Raw genomic sequence first — 25,543 nt, 5'->3', positions numbered from 1 at the left:
CACAGACCTGGAAGTTTCCTGAGTTGAACTTGATTAAGAAGATGGTTGCTACTCTTATGGCAGTAGTATTTAACTGCACAGTTTTCTCTAGGATAGTAAGTTTAATAATTACAAATTAGAACCCTATCTTTTTAGTCCATTGGAAGAGTCATTTAAAATTTTTATTCTCTTCTCTAGTATCATCAGATACTCTTCAAGGTTAGGGGCCTATTTCCTAATCCTCCTCCCTCGAGCACCTACTTTATTGTTCTGTGCTCTGTGCTGGGCAAATGTATGTAACACTCATTGTTGAAGGGGTTTAGCTTCTAGTGAAGCAAGCTGTAGATTTTCTAGGCATATACCATTTTCAGTCCATATTCATTGACAAAGTATTTGAGGTATATATTAAAGCATAGCTGTTGCCTCTTCTCCCAATGAAGAACACCCCTAAGATATTTTTGTTTTTATCTATTATTAACTTAAGGTTGAGTGTGACTAGCTCTCATTAGTCATTCCTCACAGTATATTGCAAACAGGTAAATTGCTGCCTAATATTTATCACAAACTTCCTAGCACACCTACCCTCTTTTCCCATAGTTTACTTTTGCCCTAAAACACCTGAAATGATGACATATATCCCCATCAGTAACTGGCTCACTTAGCAAGTGAAATTCTGATGTGCTCTCTCCAATTAGAATTAACTCCTTTAAACTAAGTAATAATGTCTACTCAGCATATACCATTTTATGGGGGGTGCTGCGGTTTTAAAAACGCAGGTATGTGTCATAGTGACAGTGATAAAGTTCTTGCCTTCTTTTCAAATACTCATTTCCTCCCCATCGTTTTTGTCTCCAGTTATTGCCAAAGCCTTTTGTTTTGAACTGTGTTCAACAGTAAGTTGCAGTTGACTTCTAGTATGAGCGCTTGCATGTCCTTTGATGTATAACTTGCTTCTCTTGTAACTGCATGTTGAATTGTGAATTTAAGGCAACTGAAATCAGTAAACTATGGTTATTTTTGATAAAATTTACCACTCAGTATTTTTTAGTCTACTAGAAAGAACAGACCTAAATCATTAATGTTTGCAGTGTGCCAGTGTTATAAAGGACAAAATTATGAAAGTATCTTTGAGGAGAATGATCTTGGGAAATATTTAATTTTGTGTATTTTGAAACCATGCAAATACTGCTCAGCTGTTTGTAGCTTTTAAGTGAGGAGGTGTGAATTCCTTAGTATAGTGTATTGTTAAAAAGTAAGTAACATGCATAAAAATTTTCTCATCACTAGGGCTTTTTTAAAAAATGAAATAAAACATTTTAGAATCGTAAGGAATCAATGCTTCTACTCCTTCCTTCATTTTTCAAAGTTAAAAAAAAAAAGGCCTGGATTGCTGAAAAAGGAAGTGACTTGCCCAGCATTATAAAGGAGACTAGTGTATTTTTCAATACCTCCCTTCTAGTCAAGAAATTTGAAATATGAAAGACAGTAAAATAATCTGCCTGCTGTTTTGGAATGATACCACCATGACTACTGAAAAAAAGATGGGCATTTAACCAAACATCTGTCCACTCTCATCCACTTTGTCATCAATGAAACATCTTACAAATTGTCAAACAAAATACAGGTAGATCTTAGTTATCTGAGAAAGAGGAAGTATGTTATTCCTGTCAGGTATTAGCATAAGGAAGTAGAAATAAACATGTTCTTACCTCTTAGGGTTTTGTGTTTTATTTAAATTGCTGCTTAAAAGGTGTTAATTGCCAACCAGCCTGCAAACAGTTTGTTAATTTTGGAGACTATATATGAGGCAGAAGAGTCCCTAAATTTTATATAAACTTCAAATGATAAGATTAAATTTAATACCCTAATTTATTTTTTTCAAGTATTTCAAAATGAAGTTCCTGGATTTTTATATTTTCAAGATGATAATCGTTTTTTTTCCCTGCATCTTTAAAAAGACCAGTATTGCAGTTTTCTTTCAGCAGAAATGTCAGCAGAGATACATGAGTACTGACCTCATAGGATTAAATAAATTCATACAAATGCTTAGAACAGTACCAGGCATATAGCAAATGCTATATAAGTGCTGGTTGTTGGGGTAGTTAACTTCTGTTTTTTTAAAAAAAGCAATGTTTTTTTTTCCTACTATTACTAAGTTTAGGCCTACAACAGAGTCTGAAAAAAAAGGAAAAATTCAAACTGCTACTTTGCAAGCCCTTTAAAGCAAACCTCTAAGGTTGGAAGCCAATCAATTTTTTTTTGCAATTCTTTCCTTTAGTCATACGCCTCTGGATTGTTTTCGTTTGGCCATTAGTCCTGTGCTGACCTAGAAAGTCGATGAAACTTTAAAACGGAATAAGAAACATATATACTCCATAAAAGAGACCTGGAAAGATGTCTAGAACCAGTGAGAAGTGTATGCCAGCCGTTTGTTCACACACCATAAAGCAAATCCTTCCTCGGTGAGGGAAAACAGCCCGAAACAGTGAGCTCATTAGTATCACAATGGGCAGCTTTGGAAAGATTCACTAAGACTGCAGCACAGTGGTTGGCCTTGTGTTATCTCTGATTTTGTTAAGCCCACGTTTATACTCAAATAGCTTTATCAGCCACTCGAGCAATTTTCTTTACTGAAGTAGAAAATATAATGCAAATTCTCATGTAGTGAATAAATTTAACAGATACATAAATCTTCCATTATCTCTTGTCTTTAATTTTTTTACCCTAAGAAACAGACTAAAATACTATGAATCTGAAAATCTGACCTTAGCTGAAATAATTTATTTAAAGACATTTAGAAAACAAAGGCCATGTAACTTTTGTAAGACAATTGAAAATTAACTAATTGTAACTTTACATACATGTGTTCCCAAGCATCATGAGTGTAAGTAAAGCTATGTAAGTAATTGCATTACGATATTATACAGCAGCCCTTCTTTTTTTATCATTTGTATTATTCCTCTTTTCATGATATATATGAATTTGGGTTTATTTTTCAGCTGAAATTGTGATCATGGAAACGAATTTTAGAAGCGAATGACCTTTGAGACAAAAATTGTCATAATAAAAAAAAACATGTCATTCTGAAGCAGAAACATTTTGGACATTTTTTTGTCATTCCAGTGATTTATGGTTAGTCATGAGGAAATATACACGTTTCAGATTTTAATTTACTAGACAATGTTTTACTAAATGAAGTAGAGTTCAGAATGAGACAGAATGGTGAATATTGTTTTTTCACCGAGCAGATACAGAGTTATCAAAGGGGGAGTTTTTGGGAACAAAATGCATCACAGTTAAGACTGTTACATTCCCGGTAACTATTTGGTTGTGTAATCTTGGCCTGGAAGTTAAGGTAAATTAAATGAATTTGAAGTTAGACTAAAAAAAAGTCAAGAGTATAAAGAAAACTAATTTTAATAATTTAGCCACACTACTGATACTTAACAGGAGTCAGTAATGGCCAGAAAGGAGGAAAAGTGATTTCTTCTTTGGTGTGTGAATTATTTAGAGCAGTCAGTGTGTGTGTATGTGTCCATATACATGTATAAAAAAAGACACACATCCATTCTAAAATTGTACCTGTGAAATTACAGGTATAGTACAAAAATCATGGCTGTGGAAATGGAGTAAGCTTGATTTTGTAAAACTTACTGCTTACCAACTATTTTCCTAAAATAAATTGGGTTTGTAAGTCCAAGGAAAGTCAGGATTTAAGAAAGGTAACAGGAAAAGATGACTTTGTTATAGGGCCACTGACAACACCTACAGCAGCTGTTTGACCAGTTACAAAAAGTCACTCCGTCTAGGCAGATTAATTTTAAAAAGGTGCTCTCCTGGAACGACTAAATATAAGAAGGCACTCTTGCTTTTGGCCTGACAGTCTTGTGCAAGACACTTGGTTAGTGGCTGGATTTCAGCTTCCACTTGTGCCTGCTCTCACAGATACAACCTGAACTGCTACGTACTGTGACCCTGTTCTGTGAACTTCAAATACAGCCTGCACCTCTGAGATGTGTGTGTCTGTGTGTGTGACTATGTACTTGTCAAAATGCTAAAGGCCTTTGAGTTGTTTCCTATTTGCTCAGCAACTTTTCCATTAGGGTCCTAAGTTTCTGTAAGTCCACTTACATGTTCTGAGCACCTTGGAGCAAAATTTTTATGAAGATGCTACATCTTGCTCTTGTTTTACTGGCAGTGGCTAATTTAGCCATGCACATTAGTAGATAAGGAACAGATTTGGGATTGGGTAAGTTCCAGTGTTTAAGAAATACACAGATGGTCCTTTAGAATGTCCAGTACAATGGTTAGAGTACAGTGTGAGATTTGCTTTGTTACAACTGGCTGTTGTACAATTAGAATGTACAAGTTAATTTTGTTAGCCACGTTGCTTATTGTAAAGAGAAGCCAGACTGCATAAGTGCCCAAACAAGATGATCACTGAAAAAAACTCTTATTTGTGCTTATTCTCAATAGTCATCTGTTGCTGTCAACACCAAGGTTTTTTCCACCTTACTATTCTATACATTTTGATTGAACAAACTCTGGCTGAGCTACCTAAGCCCATGATACCCCAAAATAGCTTTTTTGGATGGGTCATAAATTTTCATCTCTCTTTGCACTAAGAATTATGGTTAAAGAAAGGGGGTCCTTCAGCCTTTCCTCTCCAGGAAAAGAACAAAGCTTTACTTGTTCTTAGAATATTAACAGATTTACCTGTGCCTTTGAACCACGCTGGTTTTGGTGTAAAGCAGATTCGATGCATGTGGCACTTAATGTTTTTGACAAGTGTGTGCAATTGACTTTTTGGCGCTTTACTTTCAGTAGCACTATGGTAGAACTTGTTGACCATTTAAAAAACACAAGCCCAGTTTTCCATAACTTTTAACGCTCATCACCTATGGGGGAAAATACAGGTGATCAGAGTATAAAAGAAGATAAATGTGGTTATTCTTGTTCCTGATTTAAAATTAATTGTGAATTGATAACATATTTTAATTAATAGATTTTCCAAGAGGTAAAAAGCAGTGATATTGCCAAAACCTTCCGCAAAGCAATCAACAGGAAAGAAGGAATTTGTGCTCTGGGAGGAACTTCGGAACTGTCCAGTGAAGGAACACAGCATTCCTACTCAGGTACTAGTTTCATGTGCTTTAGGTCAACACAGTGCACTTAAGTAGGATATGTGCTGTAATGTCAAGGAGGACTCTAGAGAAACATTGCCTCCTAGTTAAGAATAGAGTATAAGTCCTTTGTGACATGTATTTTTTTGGACTTGGGTCTAATACTTGCCCTAAAGGAATTTATAAGTATTCATTGTATGGTTTTGTTAGCTTGTAAGAGACATGATACAATATGTGTAATAATAGGCTTTCTTATAATAGAACTCTAATAATAATTGTAAAAGAATTTTGTAACTAACTTTTCTGAGTATCAGTTAACTGCTGTATTCTTTTGTTAATTTTGTAGTTCCTAGTAGCCACTGGGTTGTGTTCCAGTGTCTGGGTTTCCAAAGAGGATACTCACATGTTTATGACACATTAACATTCAGCACTCTCTCTACAACTATTTCAGGCTTTAGAGTCAAATATTTTACCTAGAGTATGAACTAACTTCTTGTTACTCAACATAATTTTAGAGGAAGAAAAGTATGCTTTTGTTAACTGGATAAACAAAGCTTTGGAAACTGATCCTGATTGCAGACATGTTATACCAATGAACCCAAATACCGATGACCTGTTCAAAGCTGTTGGTGATGGAATTGTGCTCTGGTAAGCCATTGCCTTATTTTAGATCCAGATTTCCGAAAACAGTCTTCCATGTAACTGATATATTTGTTGGGATGCTTGCCAGCTTTTACCTTGGGGGAAATCATAATTGAATTGAAAATTGCCTAGGTTCTGCCCATTTCATTTCTTCTCTAGGTCTCTCCATAAAAGTACCACCAAAATGTGAATGTAAAACTCAAGTCATTTAGACTGAGAACCTATTTATGGGAGACTCTCAGCTTCCAGTTTCTTCTCACCACTGAGCAAGCAGAACATTACAACTTTGTTGAACTTAAGTATGTCAATATCTACTTATTCCAAAGTACCTTAGGTTCCCAAAGGAACAAAGAGGCTACTCCTCGGTTCTCACCCCCCCAGTTACTTATATCTGAAAAATGGGTTGGTGGTCACTGCTGTTGCTCCAGAGCCAACAGTATCTTGGTAGAAATGACACAAGATTACCAACGCTTTGTCAGTTGGTGCACCTATTTACTGAAGCAGTATAGCCAATGATTAGGAGCATGCTCCATAATCAGTCTGCTTGGGTTCCTATTTAGTAACTGTGATCAAGATATCCAACCCCTTTCGCATTTCAGTTTCCATCTATTATGGTCCCCATATTATTGTACTTACCTCACAGGGCCGTTACAAGCATGAAGTGACTACATATGGAGTGCTTAGAACAGTGCAGTAGAGATATATTTCAGATGGTAGTGTACAGTATATAAAATTCCTTTTGGCAATAAGGTCATTTTGGCTGTTCGAAAAACTGATTTTTAAAATGTAAGGTACCTTTATTTTGTCCATTTATAGACACTAAAGAAATAATTCCCCATGTGTTTTAATAGAGACAATCATGTGTTATTATTTATTTAATATTTAAATTTTGCATGGAAAGGAGCATGGTTTTCCCTGTGCAGAATAACATGTTTTAGGGCAGTAGTATAAACATCTAAAATGTTAAGATCTAACTTCAAATTCTACCAAGAGATTCTTCCTAGTAAGTCACAGATTCTAGCCTTATTAATATACCCTTTCTTTCCCTCACCACTGTATTTCCAGCACCAAATGTAGTGTCTAGCTCATCATTTAGTCATTCAGTAAATATCTAGTGAATGAAAGAATCTCATGCTCAACTAATTTTACCTCTTTGTGGATTAATGGTAATTTTTAATTGTAAATTACATAATCTGGACAAGACAGTTGCAGTGTGGGATTTTATCTGATTTTCAGGAAGAGTCATGAGGTCCATATCATTTAAATCTTTCTCAGGAGTTGTATTAACAATTTTACTCTGGACAAGGTTCCTTTGGCGTTTCATGTTTGTATATGGCGCCCTCTAGTGTCCAGAAGCTCTATACTGGAGCTGCTGAGCCCCTGAAGCAATGTCGGGGGTCGCAGGAGAGCGGTACTGGTGCCTGGGGGGAGGAAAGAGCTGTTTCCCGCCTCCTGGCTCCTATGCCTGTCTCCACTGCCTGAGCCAGTGGGCCGGGCACACAGGTATGTTTTTGTCCCAGAGCAGCCAGATATGGATCCCTGCTTTCCACAAGCAGCCGGAATCCCAGTCTCCCCAGGAACTCTGCCTGTATTAACTTTCCATGCGATGTCATGAAAGCACCATGAAATGTAGGTTTGTGCTCCCAGCGCAGATCTCCGGAGCTAGGAATTCAGCAGTCCCAAGCCTTCCACTCCCTCCCTGCTCCATTTGTCTTCCTCCCGCCGGCAAGCTGGGGTGGGGGAGGGGCTCGGGTCCCGCGGAGCCACGTTTCTGGTAGTTACCCGGTTCGCTGAGGTCTGCTCTTTTCTCCAGGTGTGTGCAGTCTGAAGCCGCCCTCTTTCCTGTTACTCTCTCAGGATTAGTTGCGCCAATTAAATTTTCTAATTGTATCCAGTTTAGGGAGGAAGCCTCTGTCTCTCCTCTCACGCCGCCATCTTTAATCCCGATTTTATCTGATTTTAACATTTATTCAGTCAAGCTTTTTCAATATCCAAGTTATTCAGTCTTATAATATGGAAAATATTAAAAAATAAAATGAGAAAATATGTCCCAACCTCCAAATCAGAAATGCCCAACTACTGTAAACATTTTGGTCTTTTTTTTTTATTTGCATTTTTCATATGTATAGTTTTTTGTAATCAGCACAATAAAAGTCACATGTTGCATTTATTTTTTCAGATTACTTGGGAGACATAATGAGCCTTAAAATATTTGTGACTACAGTCTTTTTCAAAGTAAATCAACTCATTCTTTAATTTTTGTTTCAGTAAAATGATCAACCTTTCAGTTCCTGATACAATTGATGAAAGAGCAATCAACAAGAAGAAACTTACACCCTTCATCATCCAGGTTTGCATTGTTCTCCCCTCCCTCTTCCATGAAGCAGCTGTTAGAGAACCTGTTCTGTAGACAGACTATAGACAGACACTTTCTATCTTCTCATTTACTTCTTATAACAACTCTGAGTTTAGGATTGTTATCCAGATTTTACAGAGAAGAGAGTTGAGACTGAGAAAGGTTTCCAGGCCTTGCCCAAGTTTAATACTGGAACTGAAGTTCAAATCCAGGTCTAACTGCAAAGCCATATGTTCTTTTCATTAGACACTGTGTTCAAACATGTAGAAATAAGCAAAAATATTTAAGTTCTTAATGAATTAGCATGCTTAAAGAATGGAGCATTTTCCCTTTCCATCAAGTGAGTACTGTGCTACCAGACAGCAAAATTCCCTCAGGAAGGTCACCTCCTGGGGTGTGGAGATTGAGAACTTCTAGAACTCTTCCAAGAATATGCAACAGATCTCTCATGTAGGCATTTTTAGAAATACAAAACTTAACAAGCATGGATATGCTTACCCTAGTCACTCAGCTTTTTCCTTTACTATCAGTGTACTTCAGGAGGGACCAAATAAAAATACCATGTTGACTTTCCACGGAATTCGGGAAAAGCCAATAAGCAATAAGGTTGAGATTTGTGTTAGCTATGCTTTTAACTCTAAAGTCTGAAATTTCTTTCCTGTGGATCATGTATGGCTGAAATTAATACAGGGCATTAATTTCCTCAGTGAGTTGAGTGTTATTTTTCAGTGAAGTGAGAAATAGACTTCTAAAAAATGGAAAGGTCAAGCAAGTATATAAACTGGCTGTCTTGCAGGAAAACTTGAACTTGGCACTGAACTCTGCTTCTGCCATCGGGTGTCATGTTGTGAACATCGGTGCAGAGGACTTGCGGGCTGGGAAGCCTCATCTGGTTTTGGGACTGCTTTGGCAGATCATTAAGATCGGTTTGTTTGCTGACATTGAATTAAGCAGGAATGAAGGTAATGCAATACAGTCATTTTGAAAGTTTATTGGTTATTTTTTTCTAGTCATGCAGACTCATGCTTTCACTTAATTGAGGTGATTAGATGATAACTAGAATTAATGCAAGGTAATGCTATAGTGTTATTCGGGAGAACAGCCTAATGATAACTTTCTTCTTGAGTAGCATGCTATTATAATTTGTCTGGCATTTTAGAATTCATTTTACAGTAACGACATGGAAGCACAGAGAGTTTAACGAACTTTCCCAAGGTCCCCAAACTTGACATCTATTCTTTTCTGCTCTGCCCACCTAGCTCCCAGCCCCTCACCACCCTCAGCTCTTCTACTGTGCACCATCTCCTGTTAGTTTTAATACTTTTTATATTCTATCGTACATTTAGACCTCTTCAAAAATAGTCTAATTTGCTCTTGATGGTCTCATACTTCCTGAACCAGCAGAAACCTCCTCCTTACAGAATAGGTTTTTATATCACATCATGGATTTATAGACTATGCAGGGCTATGTAGTACAATTGCCCTGAGATCCTAGGAAATACTACATTATCCTCACCTTATCAAGCTTAGAACAGTTAAGCTCCACTCCAAATACCCATATTTGATTCCAGGAATCACCATATCAATCCTCAGTTACTTTGGGGGAAGAATATATATTTTGGGTTCTCAGTATTTTCAAGGTCTCAGAATATCTGTCAAAGCTTTATTTTGCACATTTATCTATGTGAGACTTTTTTGTACTTTCAAGACTTCACTGTACTTAACACTTTCAATCCATTCAAAGGTATATATTTGAACAAATAAAGTTATTCTAATTCCTGGCTTTCTTCACAGTGGTGTTTGTCTTTAGTTAGAGTTGAAGTCCATTGAAAAAGGAAAGTAGATGACAAAATACAATTACATTGGCTTTGACAAGGTCTCAGGTGCATAGTTGTCAAAGCTGTTTAATCCCTGCCAGACTTTGACATGGTGGAGGTGGGGAGCAGGAGAGTTCTGTACAAATGACCATCCTGTCCCTGGCCTTGCTTAAATCCCTCGGTGCCAAAATGACACAGTGAGAAGCAGAGTCCATGCAAAATGAAATATGCCTGATAGAGCTATTACTTAGACCTCTTCAGAAATCAGGTGGTTTCAGTCCTCTTGTTCAATATAAACTTCCTTTATTTTATGGGAGGGAATTAGTGCATAAGGACTACATATCTTCATAAAATAATGCCTAAATTTAGACAGTTCTCTCTGCAGACACCCATTCTCTATGCAGACACTTCTACCTATTGCCTATGGAACAATTTCCCAGAAACCCTTGGCTTCTTCCACACAATCAAATCAACAACAAAAAATTATTGCACAGCCTTTACATAGAGCATCCCTTAGGTGCTCTACAAAATGTAAAGTCTAATTGTATTCCTTTAAAAACAGGTTTAACTCTTCAAGATTTAATGAATTATACTTAATTATAAATGCCATAGTGTTTATATACAAACAAAGCATTAAGTAAAAGACTCCAAAATTCCAAACATCCTCCCCCAAATCTCTGGTTTTAATATTATTAAACAAGGACCATTGGTGTAAATATGTGACTTAATGTGAAAATGTTAATCTTAAAATCTGTAATTCGTTTGGTATTTGGAATGTGAAGAATAATAAATAAATTATATACATGCTGTGTATTCTCACAATACAGTGCCTTTCTCTGTATCATGTTACAATCACCTACTTCCATATTTATCTTTTGTTAGACTATGAGTCCCTGAAAATGCAGAACTAGGTTTTACCAGTTTTTGCGCCTCTGTTATTTAACAGTGTCAAAAGACAGAATAAACTTGTAATGACCATTATTATATAATATAGTGGTTTTGGGGTTTTTCTTTTTGCAGCCTTGGCTGCTTTACTTCGAGATGGTGAGACTCTGGAGGAGCTTATGAAGTTGTCTCCAGAAGAGCTGCTGCTTAGATGGGCCAACTTTCATTTGGAAAACTCAGGCTGGCAAAAAATCAACAACTTTAGTGCTGACATCAAGGTAACTGTGCAGAGAACCAGAAACGTTTTCGGGGGAATGTAAAGACTTGAGAGGTTTCATCCCAGCTTAACAGAGGGAGAATCCTACCAGTATATCACCAAGCCTGGTTGCCCCTTGGCCCCGATGGTAGGTTTCAGTAGAGACATGGTGCCAAGTAAGGAGCACGAGCACCAGTCTGGCTTTCATTTTGTGAGAAAGGGTAAAAGTTTTCTAGTGGTAACATTTCACATTCTGCCTATTGTTGAAGATGGAGTGCAAGAGGATGGGCCGTGAGTATTCTACTCTCAACTGCCTCACCCAGGTCTCAGTGTACCTGTTAGCAAAGACTAGAAGAGAGAGAATGGGCCTCAAGAGTCCCCTTCCCCTTTCTTATTTGGCTTCTCTCCAGTCATGGGCTCCCACCTTTAGACATTGAGATCTTGAGGGTAATGATGAGCTCTTATTATGTGTGTGTCTCCTCCCTCAGCTCCAGCCCCAGGGCACTCCTTCTACAGCGCATCTCTAACACAATACCTGGCACATAAAAGATCCACAGATACTTCTTGTGCTGCGTTGAATTTTGGTACTCACTGCTCACCATGAGCAACAGAGGAAAGCTAGCAAAGGAGGGAGACATTGGTAGCATTCATTTACCACATGTTGCCCTTTGGCCTCTCAGGGAGAGAAGGCCAGAATTACCATAGCAAATAATGCAGAGTTCTCGATAACTGACTCTAACTCTTTCCAAAATCCAGATGTTGGGACACAGGGAGTAGACTTGAGGATCTTCGGATGTCACTGACCAACAGAACTATGAAAACAGTAGTCTGTGATCATACTGATTTGTTCAGTGGTGAGAGGAAGGAATGGGATATTTGCACTACTGGTATCATCATACTAGAGGACAGCCTTATAATTAAGGCTAGCCACCAAATTATTAAAGCCACCCCTTTTAACTCACACATTTGACCCTGTATATTTTGCTTTATGCATTGGGTGTGTTCCTGAAAACCATTTGCAAGTGGATTATGCATTCTGAGACATATTTTAAATGTACAAAAGGAAATAATTGAAAAAAATAAAGCCTGTTTTCAGTATATTTTAAAAGCAAAAGATTGTTTGGTAATGTGAAAAGGAACATCAGTTTATCTATATTCAAGTTCTAATTTTCACCTGTAAAGTCCTTTTCAGGGTCATAACTACAGGCTCTGTTGGGTCTGCTCTCTACCTGTTCTTCTCTAGTACACAGAATTAGACTATGAAGTATTTATGCACTGTTAGTAGGTAATTTTAATCGAAAGCATTCACAACAGTAATGCACTGTTCCTTAGAAGGAGGCAAATCTTATGCCCACTAATGGGAGGTAGTATGTGGGTTTGCATTTCAGAAATAAATCTGAAATGCCTTTCACTCTCTGATTTTCCCATATCTTAGAATAATTGATGGCACTGGGTATCCGGCTCACTTGGGTAGCTCATTTAAGATGCAGCTTTCTGGGTAGCTCTCAGAGTTTGATATATTTGGTAGGTCTAGGGTTGGATATAGTAATCTGCTTATTGAAAAGCTTCCCCAGAGGATTAGGATGCACATAGTCTACAGAGCTGACTGAGAAACACTCCTTTGTAGCCTGTCTGGACTGTCAGGGTCTAGTAATAGAAAACTCACAGCTTGAAAGGTGGTCTTCAGATATAGCAGGATGAGAAATCTTGATCCCAGTTCCTGTCCTCTAGTACTGCAGAAAGGCATTAAGTGTGTGTGTTGAAGACCTTTAGTAGTTTTTGCAGGCCACTCCCGGTAGGAGCAACACCACTTTGTTAGGCATTGGGATTCCAAGTAAAAATGGTCAAGTGATAAAAGAGTTCAGGCTCTTAAAACAAGAGAAGCTCATTCGGCTAAGTATATTCAGATCATAAAGGGTGGAATGTTATCTCACCAACTCAAGTTCGTTTAAAAGTTTTCTCTCTTAAAATTTGCAATTAAATATATCTTTAACAATCATCTGCATAGGTTATGGGATATATACTGCACTTTGTAATGATGTAACCTGTTCATTTTCTCTTTCCCTATGCTTCCTGGATTCCTGTTGTCCTTTTTTTTTTTCTTGCTTGTTTTATCTATCTACCAAGCTTACTGACTTCAGTAATTCATTGAAGGTACAGAACTAGTTACATGTTTATTAGCACACCATGACAACATGCAGTTCATCCATATTCAAAGTAGACATAAGGCCAGATAGATGAACTTTTCTGGGGAAAAAATACGTTAAATTAGAAGACAGGTTTATGCCATATATTCTCACAAAATCCAATGCAAATAGCCTTCAAAACACAGGATGGTAGGATACATTCCCTCTTTGTAAATTTGATCTCACTGACATTTTCAATTCTTTTGTAGGATTCCAAAGCATATTTCCATCTTCTCAATCAAATTGCACCGAAAGGACAAAAGGAAGGTGAACCACGGATAGATATTAACATTTCAGGTTTTAATGTAAGTACAGATGTTTTGAAATCTACAGTCTTACAAAATTGTTACCGATTTCTTACAGATAACAAGAATTTTTGTGATTGTAGTGGTGTTGACAATTTTAAGCATTATTTTAAAATGTATTGCTGTAGGTGTCATTCAGAGGCAGAGACCAGCTTTCACTTATTTTGATAGTTTGTTAATGAGTTCCATAATTATGGTGGTATTAGTTTATATAGATGCATTATGGTTTATAAGTCAAAGCAAGACTGGGGTAGTAAGCACTAGACACTCACCTTTTCCAAGTATTTGGTTTATAATCACAGTGGCAGCTTTAATGACTACATGTTCACCTATGCATCTGTAATATTCTTGTGCAGAGTAATGTGAATGTGTTTACAAACTCTTGATACCTGAAATCCAATTTGGGGAGTCACTGTCATGGACCATGTTCCCTAGTTGCGGCAGTCATTTGTTCAGTGACCTTGGATGAGTTCCTTCCTCAAATGGGATCTCACTTTGTAAGTAAGGAGTTGGACTAGATGATTTATTTCTCAAGTTTCTAGGATCCTATGTACCCATTAGATATGGAATGCATTCTGCTAATTTTAAAAATCAACACTTCTAGTCTATTATGCAGGAGGATTGAGTGCATTACCCTGGCTAAACCATTTACACTGCCCTTAGTAGAATTGGATTGTGTGTGTATGTTTGTCTGTTAAATGTGAAAGTCTTCGGTTCGGTTCACTCTTGAGGGGCCATCCTGTGCACTGTGGGAGCTGTCTGGGACGGCCAGCTACATGATCTTATGCCTGGGTAAATGGCACCAGTATATTAACTGATTCCAATTCTGATCAGCCCTAACTGATCTTACAGCACTTCTTTGTCTCTTCCCTCCTCAAAATCCTTCAAGGATTCCCCATTGACTCTAGAGTTCAGACTAAAATGTTCTGCTTAGCATTTAAGGCCCTACACAGTCTTGCTCCATCTCTCCTAAGCAGACTACTTCCCACTGGTCTGCAGCTCCCCCAACACTCATTTTGCCTCTGAGCCCTTTGGTCATGCTTTCCCTGTTCTTGTCAGTGTCCTTAATCTTTTTCAGCCTTATACCTTCTTTAGGGCCTTATTTATTTCGTTGTCTAATAGCCATTACTATATCAAGTTTTCTCTTAAGCTTTTGTCATTTCTCCCTTCCCATGCTGTACTTCCCATTCCAGGTGACAAACCAAAACTCTCGAGAGCGAGAGTGCTCTGACATGAAGGGGCCTATTGAGCCTTTACAGATGCAGCCAGGCAAGAACTGAGTCCCGGGACAGGAAGTTCTCTGCTTCCCCAGCACCAAAGCCAGGTCACAGGAACAGCTTGCCCCCAGACTCAAGAAATGGCATATTTATGAGAGGTCTTAAGGGAAAAAGTTGTTTAAATTTATATTGGCTATAGATAAGAAAGGTGGGCAAATGTGAAGCTGGGAAAGCCTGGGGGTAGGTGGTCAGTCCAGAGAGAAGGCTTGCTGGTTGATTGGTGGTTGACAGCCAGGAACTGTCCACCTGTAAGAGGGATGCAGTGGTTCTGGGGACCTTCTAGATCATTGCTGAAATGACTTCATTCAGGAATGTGGAGCCTCTGGTTAGCTGCAGCCTGAGGCTATTGACTGATTAACCTCTTATCTCGCCCCCATTCTCTGGCCCTTATGTCACTTGATTTTAGGACTTATCAGAATTTTTCCTTATCACAGGCAACCACTGATTTGCGTTCTTTCACTTTAGATAAGTTTGAATTTTTCAGAATTTTGTATAAATGGAATCATACAATACATACCTCTTTTTGTCTCACTTCTTTTCCCTCTGCATAACTGAGACATGTAGCATAAATTCCTTCCTTCTTTTTCTTGCTCAATAATATTCCAGTGAATAGATACACCATATTTGTTTATCCACTCACCTGTTGATGAATATTTGTATTGTTTCCAATTTTGGCTATTACAGATAGAGCTGCTATGAACATTCATGTACAAGTCTTTGTATGAATGACTGTATGCATTCGTCATACCTAGGAATGGAATGGTTGGGTAACACGGTGTGTGTTTCACTTTTTTAAGAGGCTGCCAGATGGTTTTCCACAGTGGTTGTACAGGTTCACATTGCCACCAGCAATGTGTGGACATCTCCCTACATCCATGTCTTACGGTTACTCTTTTTAATGTTAATCATCCTAACAGGTGCTGAAAGATATGTCATTGTGGTTCTAATTTGCATTTCCCAAATGACAAATGATGTTGAACATCTTTTTTGTATGGTTACTTGCTATCCATATATCTTCTTTATTCAAACATTTTGCCCATTTTTAATTGCGTTGTTTTCTTATTATCATTTTGAGTGTTTATATATATTTTGGCTAGAAGTCCTTTATTGGATATGTGATTTGATTTCCATGTATTTTCTCCCAGTGTTTTCAAAGAACAGACATTCTTATTTTTGACAAAGTCAGGTTTAGTCATTTATTCTTTTGTGGATCATGCCTGTGGTGTTGGATGTAAGAAATTACAGCCTTAAACAAGGTCCATAATATTTCTTCCCACGTTTTCTCCTAGATGTTTTATAGTTTTGGGTTTTACAGTTAGGAATATGTTTGTGTGGTTAATTTTGAATATCATGTGAAGTATGGGCCAAAGTGCTTTTTTTTATATGTATATTTTTTATTTCACTCTCCTGTATTTGACTTCTATATTTTTTAATTTCTGGCTTTTCTAAAGCTTCCTTCTGTTCCACTACTATCAATGCTTTTTCTTTAGGAATGCCAAGATGATAAATAAAGAAGGGATTTTAAAATAAAGGTGGTAAACAGCATAAACCAGAAAATATTAAAATAACAACTGACAGGTTACAAGAAGTAGAATAGGCTGTATGAGAGAAACTCACTGTCCTCAAAGAGAATCTTGAAGAAAGGCTGAATCCCACTCAGTTGCCCATCTGCTGGTGGTTACTGATTGCCCTGCAGATGGTAACAATGAAACGGGAGCAGTAACTACACGTTGTTCTGGAGTTCTATGCAGTCAAGTCTTATACTACCTCACTGGAGATTAAAAAACTAATTAAAGACAGCATCACCCAGTAATGATGGAGTCAAAGACTGTCAAGCTACACATCCTGAGCTGAGCAGTGTTGATTTATATGTAACATTCATCAAGTTTCTTTTATCTCTTTTATCCACCAATTGTAAAACCCTTTTTCATGTGACACTGTTTTCCAGAAGTGCTGCTTTTGCCCCAGAGCAAACTGGGGTGGAGCTGTATGAGTAACTGCTCAGAGGGTCCCTTTGTCCCTTTCCAGGGATAGGACACTAGAAACGGGACATCCAAAACCATTGTTCCTCCTGCAGCTCCTGGCTTTTTACTTTTAGCACTGGGAGGTGAGAATGGTGGGCTCCTGGGAAACTGCTATTTCTATACCAGTTTGAAATCACTGGATCTACAACTTAAATTCTTCAGTAAATCCCATCTTAATGAAGAGATCGGTGGGCATCTTTCCAGAAAAAAAGGGGAAATAAAAGAATGGTGAAGAAGGCAACAAATTAGGAGTCATAGAAATCAGTTGAAAGTAAGTATTCTTTACAGAAATGAGCAACTTTTGTTTCCTGGGTGGAAAAGTTAAGTAGAACAAAACAAAGCCAAAAAAAAATGGTTGAAGAGAAAAACTGCAATTTGAAATATGCCAATTAAACCTGAAGTTAAATGATTGGAACCTGGTGTCCTTGATGATTACTTTCTAAAACATTTGCTCATAATTCCTTCATCTTTTTCAGCTTTATACCTTCTTTAGGGCCTGATTGAAAAATCTGAACAGTTTTATTAGCTATTTTTCCTGAGATTTCACACTAGCGATTTAATCTCAATTGAGTTAAAAATATTCTGTCCTTAGAGATATCTTCTGGTGCCATCTAGGGTATTTTCAAGGTACTGCATATCAATCAGGGCCAACTTTTTTTTTTTTCCTTCAGAACAATTTCATAATAAGTATCATATGTTGGCCGAGAGAAAGTAGACTTGTATATCTAGCCTATCATTGTAGAGAAATATTTCTACCTTTAAAAGGCCATTTCTATGGCTTTTTATAAAATGTCTTTTTATTGTACTTCAACAGGAAACAGATGATTTGAAGAGAGCTGAGAGTATGCTTCAACAAGCAGACAAGTTAGGTTGTAGACAGTTTGTTACCCCTGCTGATGTTGTCAGTGGAAACCCCAAATTGAACCTAGCCTTTGTGGCTAACCTGTTTAATAAATACCCAGCACTAACTAAGCCAGAAAACCAGGATATTGACTGGACTCTCCTAGAAGGTGAGTAAAAGTTTCTCAAATTCTAGTATGTTGGACTACAGAGTAGGAATACATAGGCCACGATGATTTCATAATCTTGACTTAATAAATTTTCTTATCCACTTTCCTCCACCAAATTTCTGCTGGGAGTAGACCCAAGGGCTGAATAAAAAGAGACAGCTGATAGAAAGGGATGATACAAGGGAACTTTTAAAGTAGTCTAGGGTAACTTAGTCTAAGGCCACTTAGTACACAAATGTTTTATTTTAATATTTTAGAATTTGATCACTTTTTAAACCTCTCACCAGAAAAATGCACATATGCATAAAATTTGACCTATACATTTCCAGTGTTTATGTTTCATTTTTCCATAGACTAATTGGACCTAGCCCCAGTTCTTTTCCTACTCACCCTACTCAGAAAATAATACTAATACATGGTAATCATTGGTTTAACTTTGGGGAAGGCAGAGTTAACCTCTTCCAGATGATATATGCATGAAGTATAGTGTTTAAAAATTATCAAAAGTGATAGTGGTTTTTTGAATATCCATTGAAATTACTGTAAAAATCTTTAAATCTTGTGCTTTTGAAATTTCAAGTAATTTGTTGTTGTAATATAGGTGTGTAAAAGGAGTACTCATATATAGCTTACTATTTTTAAATGGGGAGAGGAAAGACATAAATTAATATGAGTACAGAGGTTCATATGAAAGACATAAATTAATATGAGCACAGAGGTTCATATGACCACAGCAAATTCTTAAAATATAAGCTAAAGTGACACGATGAAGTTACTTCTGCGGTATGGGAATTGGGGGAGATACTGGAGAAGGACTAGAGAGGTAAGAAGATTTTTTTTTTAAGTTCATAAACTTTAAATTGGTTACCTGGTTATCATGAGGTTGTATTATTTTTTAATTTTAAAATAAGTTCAACAAATTAGAAAAATTAGCATGTATCTAGAGAGAATGCTTGGAGATTCATATTGGAGAAAGCTTCTAGATCTGTACAGAGGAAATAAAATAATCTTATATGGGTTGACATTATATGCACTTATACAAGGTATTTAATTGATATCTAAATTTTGTGAATATTCTTAATAGGAGAAACCCGTGAAGAAAGAACCTTCCGTAACTGGATGAACTCTCTTGGTGTTAATCCCCATGTAAACCATCTCTATGTGTAAGCCTTCCTACTGCTGTTGTAAACCGTCAGGAACATCATGAATAGATACTACATAAATAATTATAGCTCTAAACATTTTGTGTTAGTTTGGAGCAATTCTTTATATTGGAAAATGATGAGTAGTGACTCACATGATCATTTTCCAAATAAACAAACGCCTAGCTTATTTCTTTACATGATGTTAACATTAAGTGAAAGAATGTGTCAGTGTCTTTCTAACACCCTAAGGAACAGATACCTTTTATTTTGAAACAGAGACCAGAGAAAGCCTTATGTAGTCCATCCGTGATGTCTCAAACCCTTTGTGCTCAATTTCCTCTCAGCCTGGAATGTTCTGTTCCACATCTAATGCCTTAATCCCTTACTATAGTCAAACCACTGGTTCAGATCCTCACCACCACCTACTTACTACTCCCTAACCCCTAATCCTAGTCCTTTTCTTCTTCTAACAGTTACATACACCCCAAAATCATACTAACCTTTTATCCATATACTTGTTTTTGTCTCTCTGACTCTAATGTAAGGCCAGGAATTTTTATCCTATGTGCCAGCTTCTAGAACAAGACTTTGCAAACAATAAGCTCTCGATAAATATTTTTAAGTGAATTGAATAATGTTAGCTCTATTTTTCAGCAAAAATTGGTAGAAAATATGAGTCTTGGATATTACCTATGGTTTATATATCTTGTTTGACAGTAGAGTGTTAATTGTTTTTAAGGAAACAAAGGACCAGCTGTCTGAAAACACTGATTAAATTATTTTTAAATTGTTAGCGACCTGCAAGATGCCCTGGTAATCTTACAGTTATATGAACGAATTAAAGTTCCTGTTGACTGGAGTAAGGTTAATAAGCCTCCATACCCGAAACTCGGAGCCAACATGAAAAAGGTAGATAATTAAATTGTTGCACATATTTGTTACAGACTATTTTTATTCCCAATTCGTTCCTTTTCTTTGGAAAACTCTTGACTAAGCTTCTTAAGGACAGGAATAGTGTCTTATTTTTGTGTGCTAAACACTTAACATCATGTGCACATGCACACACATGTATACCGATTAAACAAAGGAAAAATCTTTTAACCATTTACCTTTGTGTGTTTGCAGCTAGAAAACTGCAACTATGCTGTTGAATTAGGGAAGCATCCTGCCAAATTCTCTCTGGTTGGCATTGGAGGGCAAGACCTGAATGATGGGAACCAAACCCTGACATTGGCTTTAGTCTGGCAGCTGATGAGAAGGTATGTTACACAATTTTAGCTGTTTAAGCTTCACTGTGATACAGGTCTGTGATCTAGTCATTATTTTTAAGAAAATGTGTCAATGCCTACACCTTGGAGATCATTGTAATTAGCCTCTGAAGTTAGCTTGAATAGTGGATCTATGCTGAATGTTCTGTGGGAGGTGCCTCCTTGAAAGTTAAGCAGCAGAACTATTTTATTTCCATTTTTCAGAGAAAGCCTGACACAGACTTGAGCCTTATCGAAAGCCAGTGAATAAAAAAACAGTCAGCAAAAATTATGAACATCCTGTGTGTCCATTTGAAAAACAAGATCTCTTAACTATAATGCTGAAAAGTATTCATTATGACTGGGTACCAGCCAAAGCACAGCCTATTTTAAGTCATTACCACTGTTGAACTAGTACAAAATGTACTTGTAGTGGACTGTTGGACTGGCTTATTAAAGCAATAAAAATGTTCTGCACCACTGCAAAGGGTAGATGAGTGGCAAGCCACTGTTACTTGAAATTTTTTTTTTTAAATAGTGTGAGTCTCTTTCATGAACTCTTTATAGTCTGGAGTAAAAGAAGTGGAAGATAAGGCCTATGTCTAATGTTTGCATTTTTTCTCATAAAGTAGATAAGGACCTTTTCTTCTTTTCTGCTGCTTCCTTTTAGATATACCCTCAATGTCCTGGAAGATCTTGGAGATGGTCAGAAAGCTAATGATGACATCATTGTAAGCTGGGTGAACAGAACATTAAGTGAAGCTGGAAAATCAACTTCCATTCAGAATTTTAAAGTAAGAATTCCCCATGTGACCATTAAACATTATGTTTGCTCGAAAATGGAATTTGGAAGGACAACCTTTGGTTTTTCTTTTGGGAATTGTTATGGGGAATTCAATTGCTAATGGCAAGATTCTCTTTTAATTCACTGGGCTTTGTTTTTAGCAACTTTATATAAGATAATCACTGTTAATTTCTACATACTGAAGTTCTCAGATTCATTGTCCTTTTACCATAGGACAAGACAATCAGCTCCAGTTTGGCAGTTGTGGATTTAATTGATGCCATCCAGCCAGGCTGCATAAACTATGACCTTGTTAAGAGCGGCAATCTAACAGAAGATGACAAGCACAATAATGCCAAGTAAGGGACACTGCATAATATCCTGGCGAGCGTACAGGCTTTGTAGCCAGGCAGATGTGCGCTCTCACTCAGGTTCTGCCACTGAACAATGTTGTCACGGGTGAGGCAGGGGTCTCTTTGAGCTGCTGATTCCTTGCAATACTATTTACCTTAGAGATTTTGAAATGAATAAAATATTTGTGCCTAGCATTGTGCCTGACTTAGTAGGTGCTCAATTTGTTGTTGCTTCAGTGGATTACAGAAATAATGTAGTGTATGTTTTAATGCAACTCAGTTACAAACTTAAGAGAAAAATGACCCAAGGATATTCATGCCTTAGATAAGACTATTTTGTCTCTTTCTTTAAACACATTATCCACTGATGCCTCTTTTACCATGCATAGGTTACTCTTACTACACATGTTGAGTTTATTATCTTGGTCCCTAAATAGGCAGAGTGCTTAACTCTCAGCTGAAAATATGCCTTGGAAGTTTCTTGCAATTCAGCAATACTGAGAAGGTCTTTTCAGCCCATGTCTTCCCTTCCTCACCAAAGGCCTATACTGGGACATGGTTTTATGAGCAACGCATGAAAGCTTTACTAGTATACACTGAAAATCAGCCTGCAGCAGAGCATCACAGGATAGCTAAGAAGGCATACTGCAAAACTTCAGAGTTAGGCACCTCATTTGTTTCCTCCTTGAAAAATATTTGTTAAAGATTTAATATCCATAATATATAGAGAGCTCTTCAAACTTCCTTTTCCAGAAACTTCATCATCTATTTATTTATCCCCTTCACTTATTTCGCCCATCCCTCTACCTCCCCCACTATAGCAACCACCGGTGTGTTCTCTGTGTTTTTTAGTCTGTTTCTGTTTTTTTAGATTCCACATGTAAGTGAAATCATATGTTATTTGTCTGTCTTCATCTACTTCTGTTAGTGCAATACCCTCTAGGTCCAACCACGTTGTCGCAAATGGTGAGATTTAATTCTTTTTGATAGCTGAGTAATATTCCATTTTGTCTGTACATCTGTATCTTGGCTATTGTAAAGAATGCTACTGTAAACATAGGGGTGCATGTATCTTTTTGAATTAGTGTTCTTGTTTTCTTTGGGTAAATATCCAGAAGTAGAATTATTGGGTCAATGTTATTTGTATTTTTAATTTTTTTGAGAACCCAACATACCGTTTTCCATAGTGGCTGCACCATTTTACATTCCCACCAATAGTGCACAACGGTTCCCTTTTGATAAAGATCATCCTTAAAGATTCCTGTTATAAAACACCTAGAAATGCCTCATACATTAGTTGACTAGTGCTCCTGCAGATTTCCCTAACTGGAAATGTCAGATCTTTCCTCCATTCTTTTGTCCCCTTTCCATTTCTTGTTCTGGCCAACTCTGGCTGTCTACCATGTAGACTTTCTCCCCTCTTTTGAATATTTAGAAGTATTCACTGCATCTGTTTGAGCGACTTGGATTTTGTAGCTGGCATAGTTTTCCATCTCTCAGCTCTAAGATCACGTGAGAGTGTCTGTTACTACATGCCCAATGAGAATATAAATGTTTTACACTCAATCCAGGTAATTACATACATGTTTTTTCATTTTCATATCAAGTCTGCTTAATGTTATTTCATATTGGAGAAAAGGAATAAATATTCTCAGTCTCAAATAGTAGAGCTTTAAAACCTGACGTCACTTAAGAGTGACCCTCAAAAACAAAACAGAAAACAAAAAAACAAGTATTCATTCTGATTTGAATTTTCATTATGGCAGTTTTGCATCCCAGCCAAATTATTATATAAGAAGAAATAGATGTCTCACATTGTGTCCGTGACTGACAAGAATTTCGTTTTAAATTTTTGTTTCCCTAAAATATAGGTATGCCGTGTCAATGGCTAGAAGAATTGGAGCCAGGGTTTATGCGCTTCCTGAAGACCTTGTGGAAGTAAAGCCCAAGATGGTCATGACTGTGTTTGCATGCTTGATGGGCAGGGGAATGAAGAGAGTGTAAAATAACCAATTTGAATAAAAACAACCTTGCTCCCAGGGGCATGATTAGCAGGTCAGCTATTTCCAGGTGAAGTGCTCATGGATTAAGGAACTGTTGGTCATCTAAAGGACTTTCAGTTTTGATAAACAAGACTAGCTCATTGGGAGAGCCCTTAGGGGAAAGAGTTTTAATAAAACCTGCTTTCCCATAGTCAAAGTTGGATTTGTCAGGCACACCTGAAATGTGCTCATAGCCAAATCATTTACTCTCTCCTCCTAGATCACCGCCCTTGACATTTCCCATTGCTGTATGTTATTTCTATGTATATTTTCCCTCTTAGAATGTCCACCTCTTGGGACTCACTTAGATGATTGGGTATGAATATTGTTAGACAATAATTTGCTTCCCATCCAGTGCGCTAGTTCTTATCCAAGAACTGTGGTCAGAGGGTGTTTGGATGTGAGAGTCTTTTGCTTGTCTTTACAATACTGAGAATTTGTAGAAGTAACTGGCTGTGCAGAATGTAATAGATGCTTTGCATATTCTTTTATTCTTAAAATTGGTATCTTTTTACAGTATTCTTTCTACATGATCCTTTTTTGTACATTTAAGAATATTTTGATTACATTAAATAAGACTGCTGATTTTGCTACTTTTTTAAAGGGGTCTTCAAGTAAGTGAAAAACATACATTATAGACAGAGGAAAAATGTACCTTGGGTTTGCATCTCCCCTCTCACACCCAAGCTGTAAACAACTGACATATTTTGTCTTAAAACATGTGGTTCAGTATATGCTTATGTATTTTGAAACCTGTATCATCAAACTCTCTCTTTAAATTGAAAATGTTAAATATGATACTTTTGAGGAGAGAGTGTGCTCAGAACTTAGACAGGATATGGTAGGCCACGTATGCTAAGTGTACAATAAATTTTCTAATTTTACACCTAAGGCAAGGAGATGTGGTCACTAAAAAATACATATGTAGGACTTAATGTACTCTTGCTTTGTCAAGCTGTTTGCTTTAGTTTTCAAGATCATAATGTTACCTTAACTCTGGAAAGAGATGTAATCTGGTAGCAGTGTATAAGTTCAAATAAAGGCATTTACATAAAAATTAGTCTTTTCATGTTTCTGTCCCTTAGGTGTATGCTAATAATGTTTGCCAGGTTTTTTCCTCTAATATTCTAACTGCTTTTCTGATGTACTGTACAAAATCATGTTTGTTAAATTTAAGCTGGAATTACAGGGATTGAGGTAAGGATAGTATGAATGGGATACGACAGCTTTACTTACCCAAATGTCCTTACCTACTTTCTCCCTTGTTCTTTCTTTCCCATACCATTCAGTCTTTTCAATGTTCTGTGAAAATACAGAACACCATAACAGTGGGGATCCAAACAACCAGGGAGGAGAGGTGTCTGGCAGGTGTTCTCAGCTTCATCATCACTGACATTTGGGGCTGGAGGGGAGGGGATATCCTGTGCTTTGCAAGAGGTTTAGTTGTACCCCAGTCCTTTGCCCACTAGATGTTGTAGCACACCCCTACTATGTAGACCAAATAAGTCTCCAGACACGGCCAAACATTCCATGAAGGGCAAAATAAGCCCTAGTTGACAACCAGTGGCTTATGGTCCCATTTTAAGGCTTTGTGTGAATGAGTCATATGAAATGCAATCCTTTGAGGAGCTGCATGGTGATACTATAAAATATTTTGTATTTCTAATCTGAGAGTAAGAAAGACCTTTCTAAGTATGATAGAAACCCCAAAGACATAAAGTAAAAGAATGATAAAGTTGACAGTTCTGCTTTTGCAAAAAGTATATAAATAAAGTCAAAATACAGATGACCAAGAAAACAAGTTTAGTACCATTATCTTAGTCCATGTGGGCTGCTATAACAAAATATAGACTGGGTAGCTTATGAACAACAGAAATTTATTTCTCAGAGTGGTGCAGTCTGGTAAGCCCAAAACCAAGGTGCCGACAGATTTGCTTTCTGGTGAGGGCTGGCCTCCCGGTCCATAGACAGCTGTCTTCTGGCTGTGTTCTCATGGCAGAAGGGGCAAGGGAGCTCTCTGAGGTCTCTGTAATGCGCTCTACCCTCATGACCCAAGCACCTTCTTAAAGGCTTGGCCTCCAGATACCATCACATGGGAGATGAGGTTTCAAC

General features: G+C 37.3%; 1 protein-coding gene across 9 annotated transcripts in view; it reads left to right on the top strand.

Annotated features, from left to right (window-relative positions):
* Positions 1 to 24,488, top strand: part of PLS3 (plastin 3) — a 76,096-nt gene extending 51,608 nt beyond the window's left edge. For all 9 annotated transcript variants that reach the window (XM_037001883.2, XM_037001887.2, XM_037001890.2 and 6 more), the window contains 13 exons: positions 4,985 to 5,114; positions 5,618 to 5,750; positions 8,013 to 8,094; positions 8,897 to 9,062; positions 10,938 to 11,080; positions 13,454 to 13,549; positions 17,665 to 17,860; positions 18,945 to 19,023; positions 19,800 to 19,914; positions 20,131 to 20,264; positions 20,923 to 21,046; positions 21,271 to 21,395; positions 23,261 to 24,488. In XM_037001883.2, the coding sequence (XP_036857778.1) occupies positions 4,985 to 5,114; positions 5,618 to 5,750; positions 8,013 to 8,094; positions 8,897 to 9,062; positions 10,938 to 11,080; positions 13,454 to 13,549; positions 17,665 to 17,860; positions 18,945 to 19,023; positions 19,800 to 19,914; positions 20,131 to 20,264; positions 20,923 to 21,046; positions 21,271 to 21,395; positions 23,261 to 23,393 (1,656 nt within the window). In that variant the 3' untranslated portion in view covers positions 23,394 to 24,488. The remainder of the gene's footprint in view (positions 1 to 4,984; positions 5,115 to 5,617; positions 5,751 to 8,012; positions 8,095 to 8,896; positions 9,063 to 10,937; positions 11,081 to 13,453; positions 13,550 to 17,664; positions 17,861 to 18,944; positions 19,024 to 19,799; positions 19,915 to 20,130; positions 20,265 to 20,922; positions 21,047 to 21,270; positions 21,396 to 23,260) is intronic.
* Positions 24,489 to 25,543: the final 1,055 nt, after the last annotated feature.

The sequence above is a fragment of the Manis javanica genome, chromosome X, assembly GCF_040802235.1.
Source record: "Manis javanica isolate MJ-LG chromosome X, MJ_LKY, whole genome shotgun sequence".
NCBI classification, from domain to species: Eukaryota; Metazoa; Chordata; class Mammalia; order Pholidota; family Manidae; genus Manis; species Manis javanica.
The sequence above is the reverse complement of the archived record's forward strand: the minus strand, read 5'-3'. Positions and strand labels throughout refer to the sequence as shown.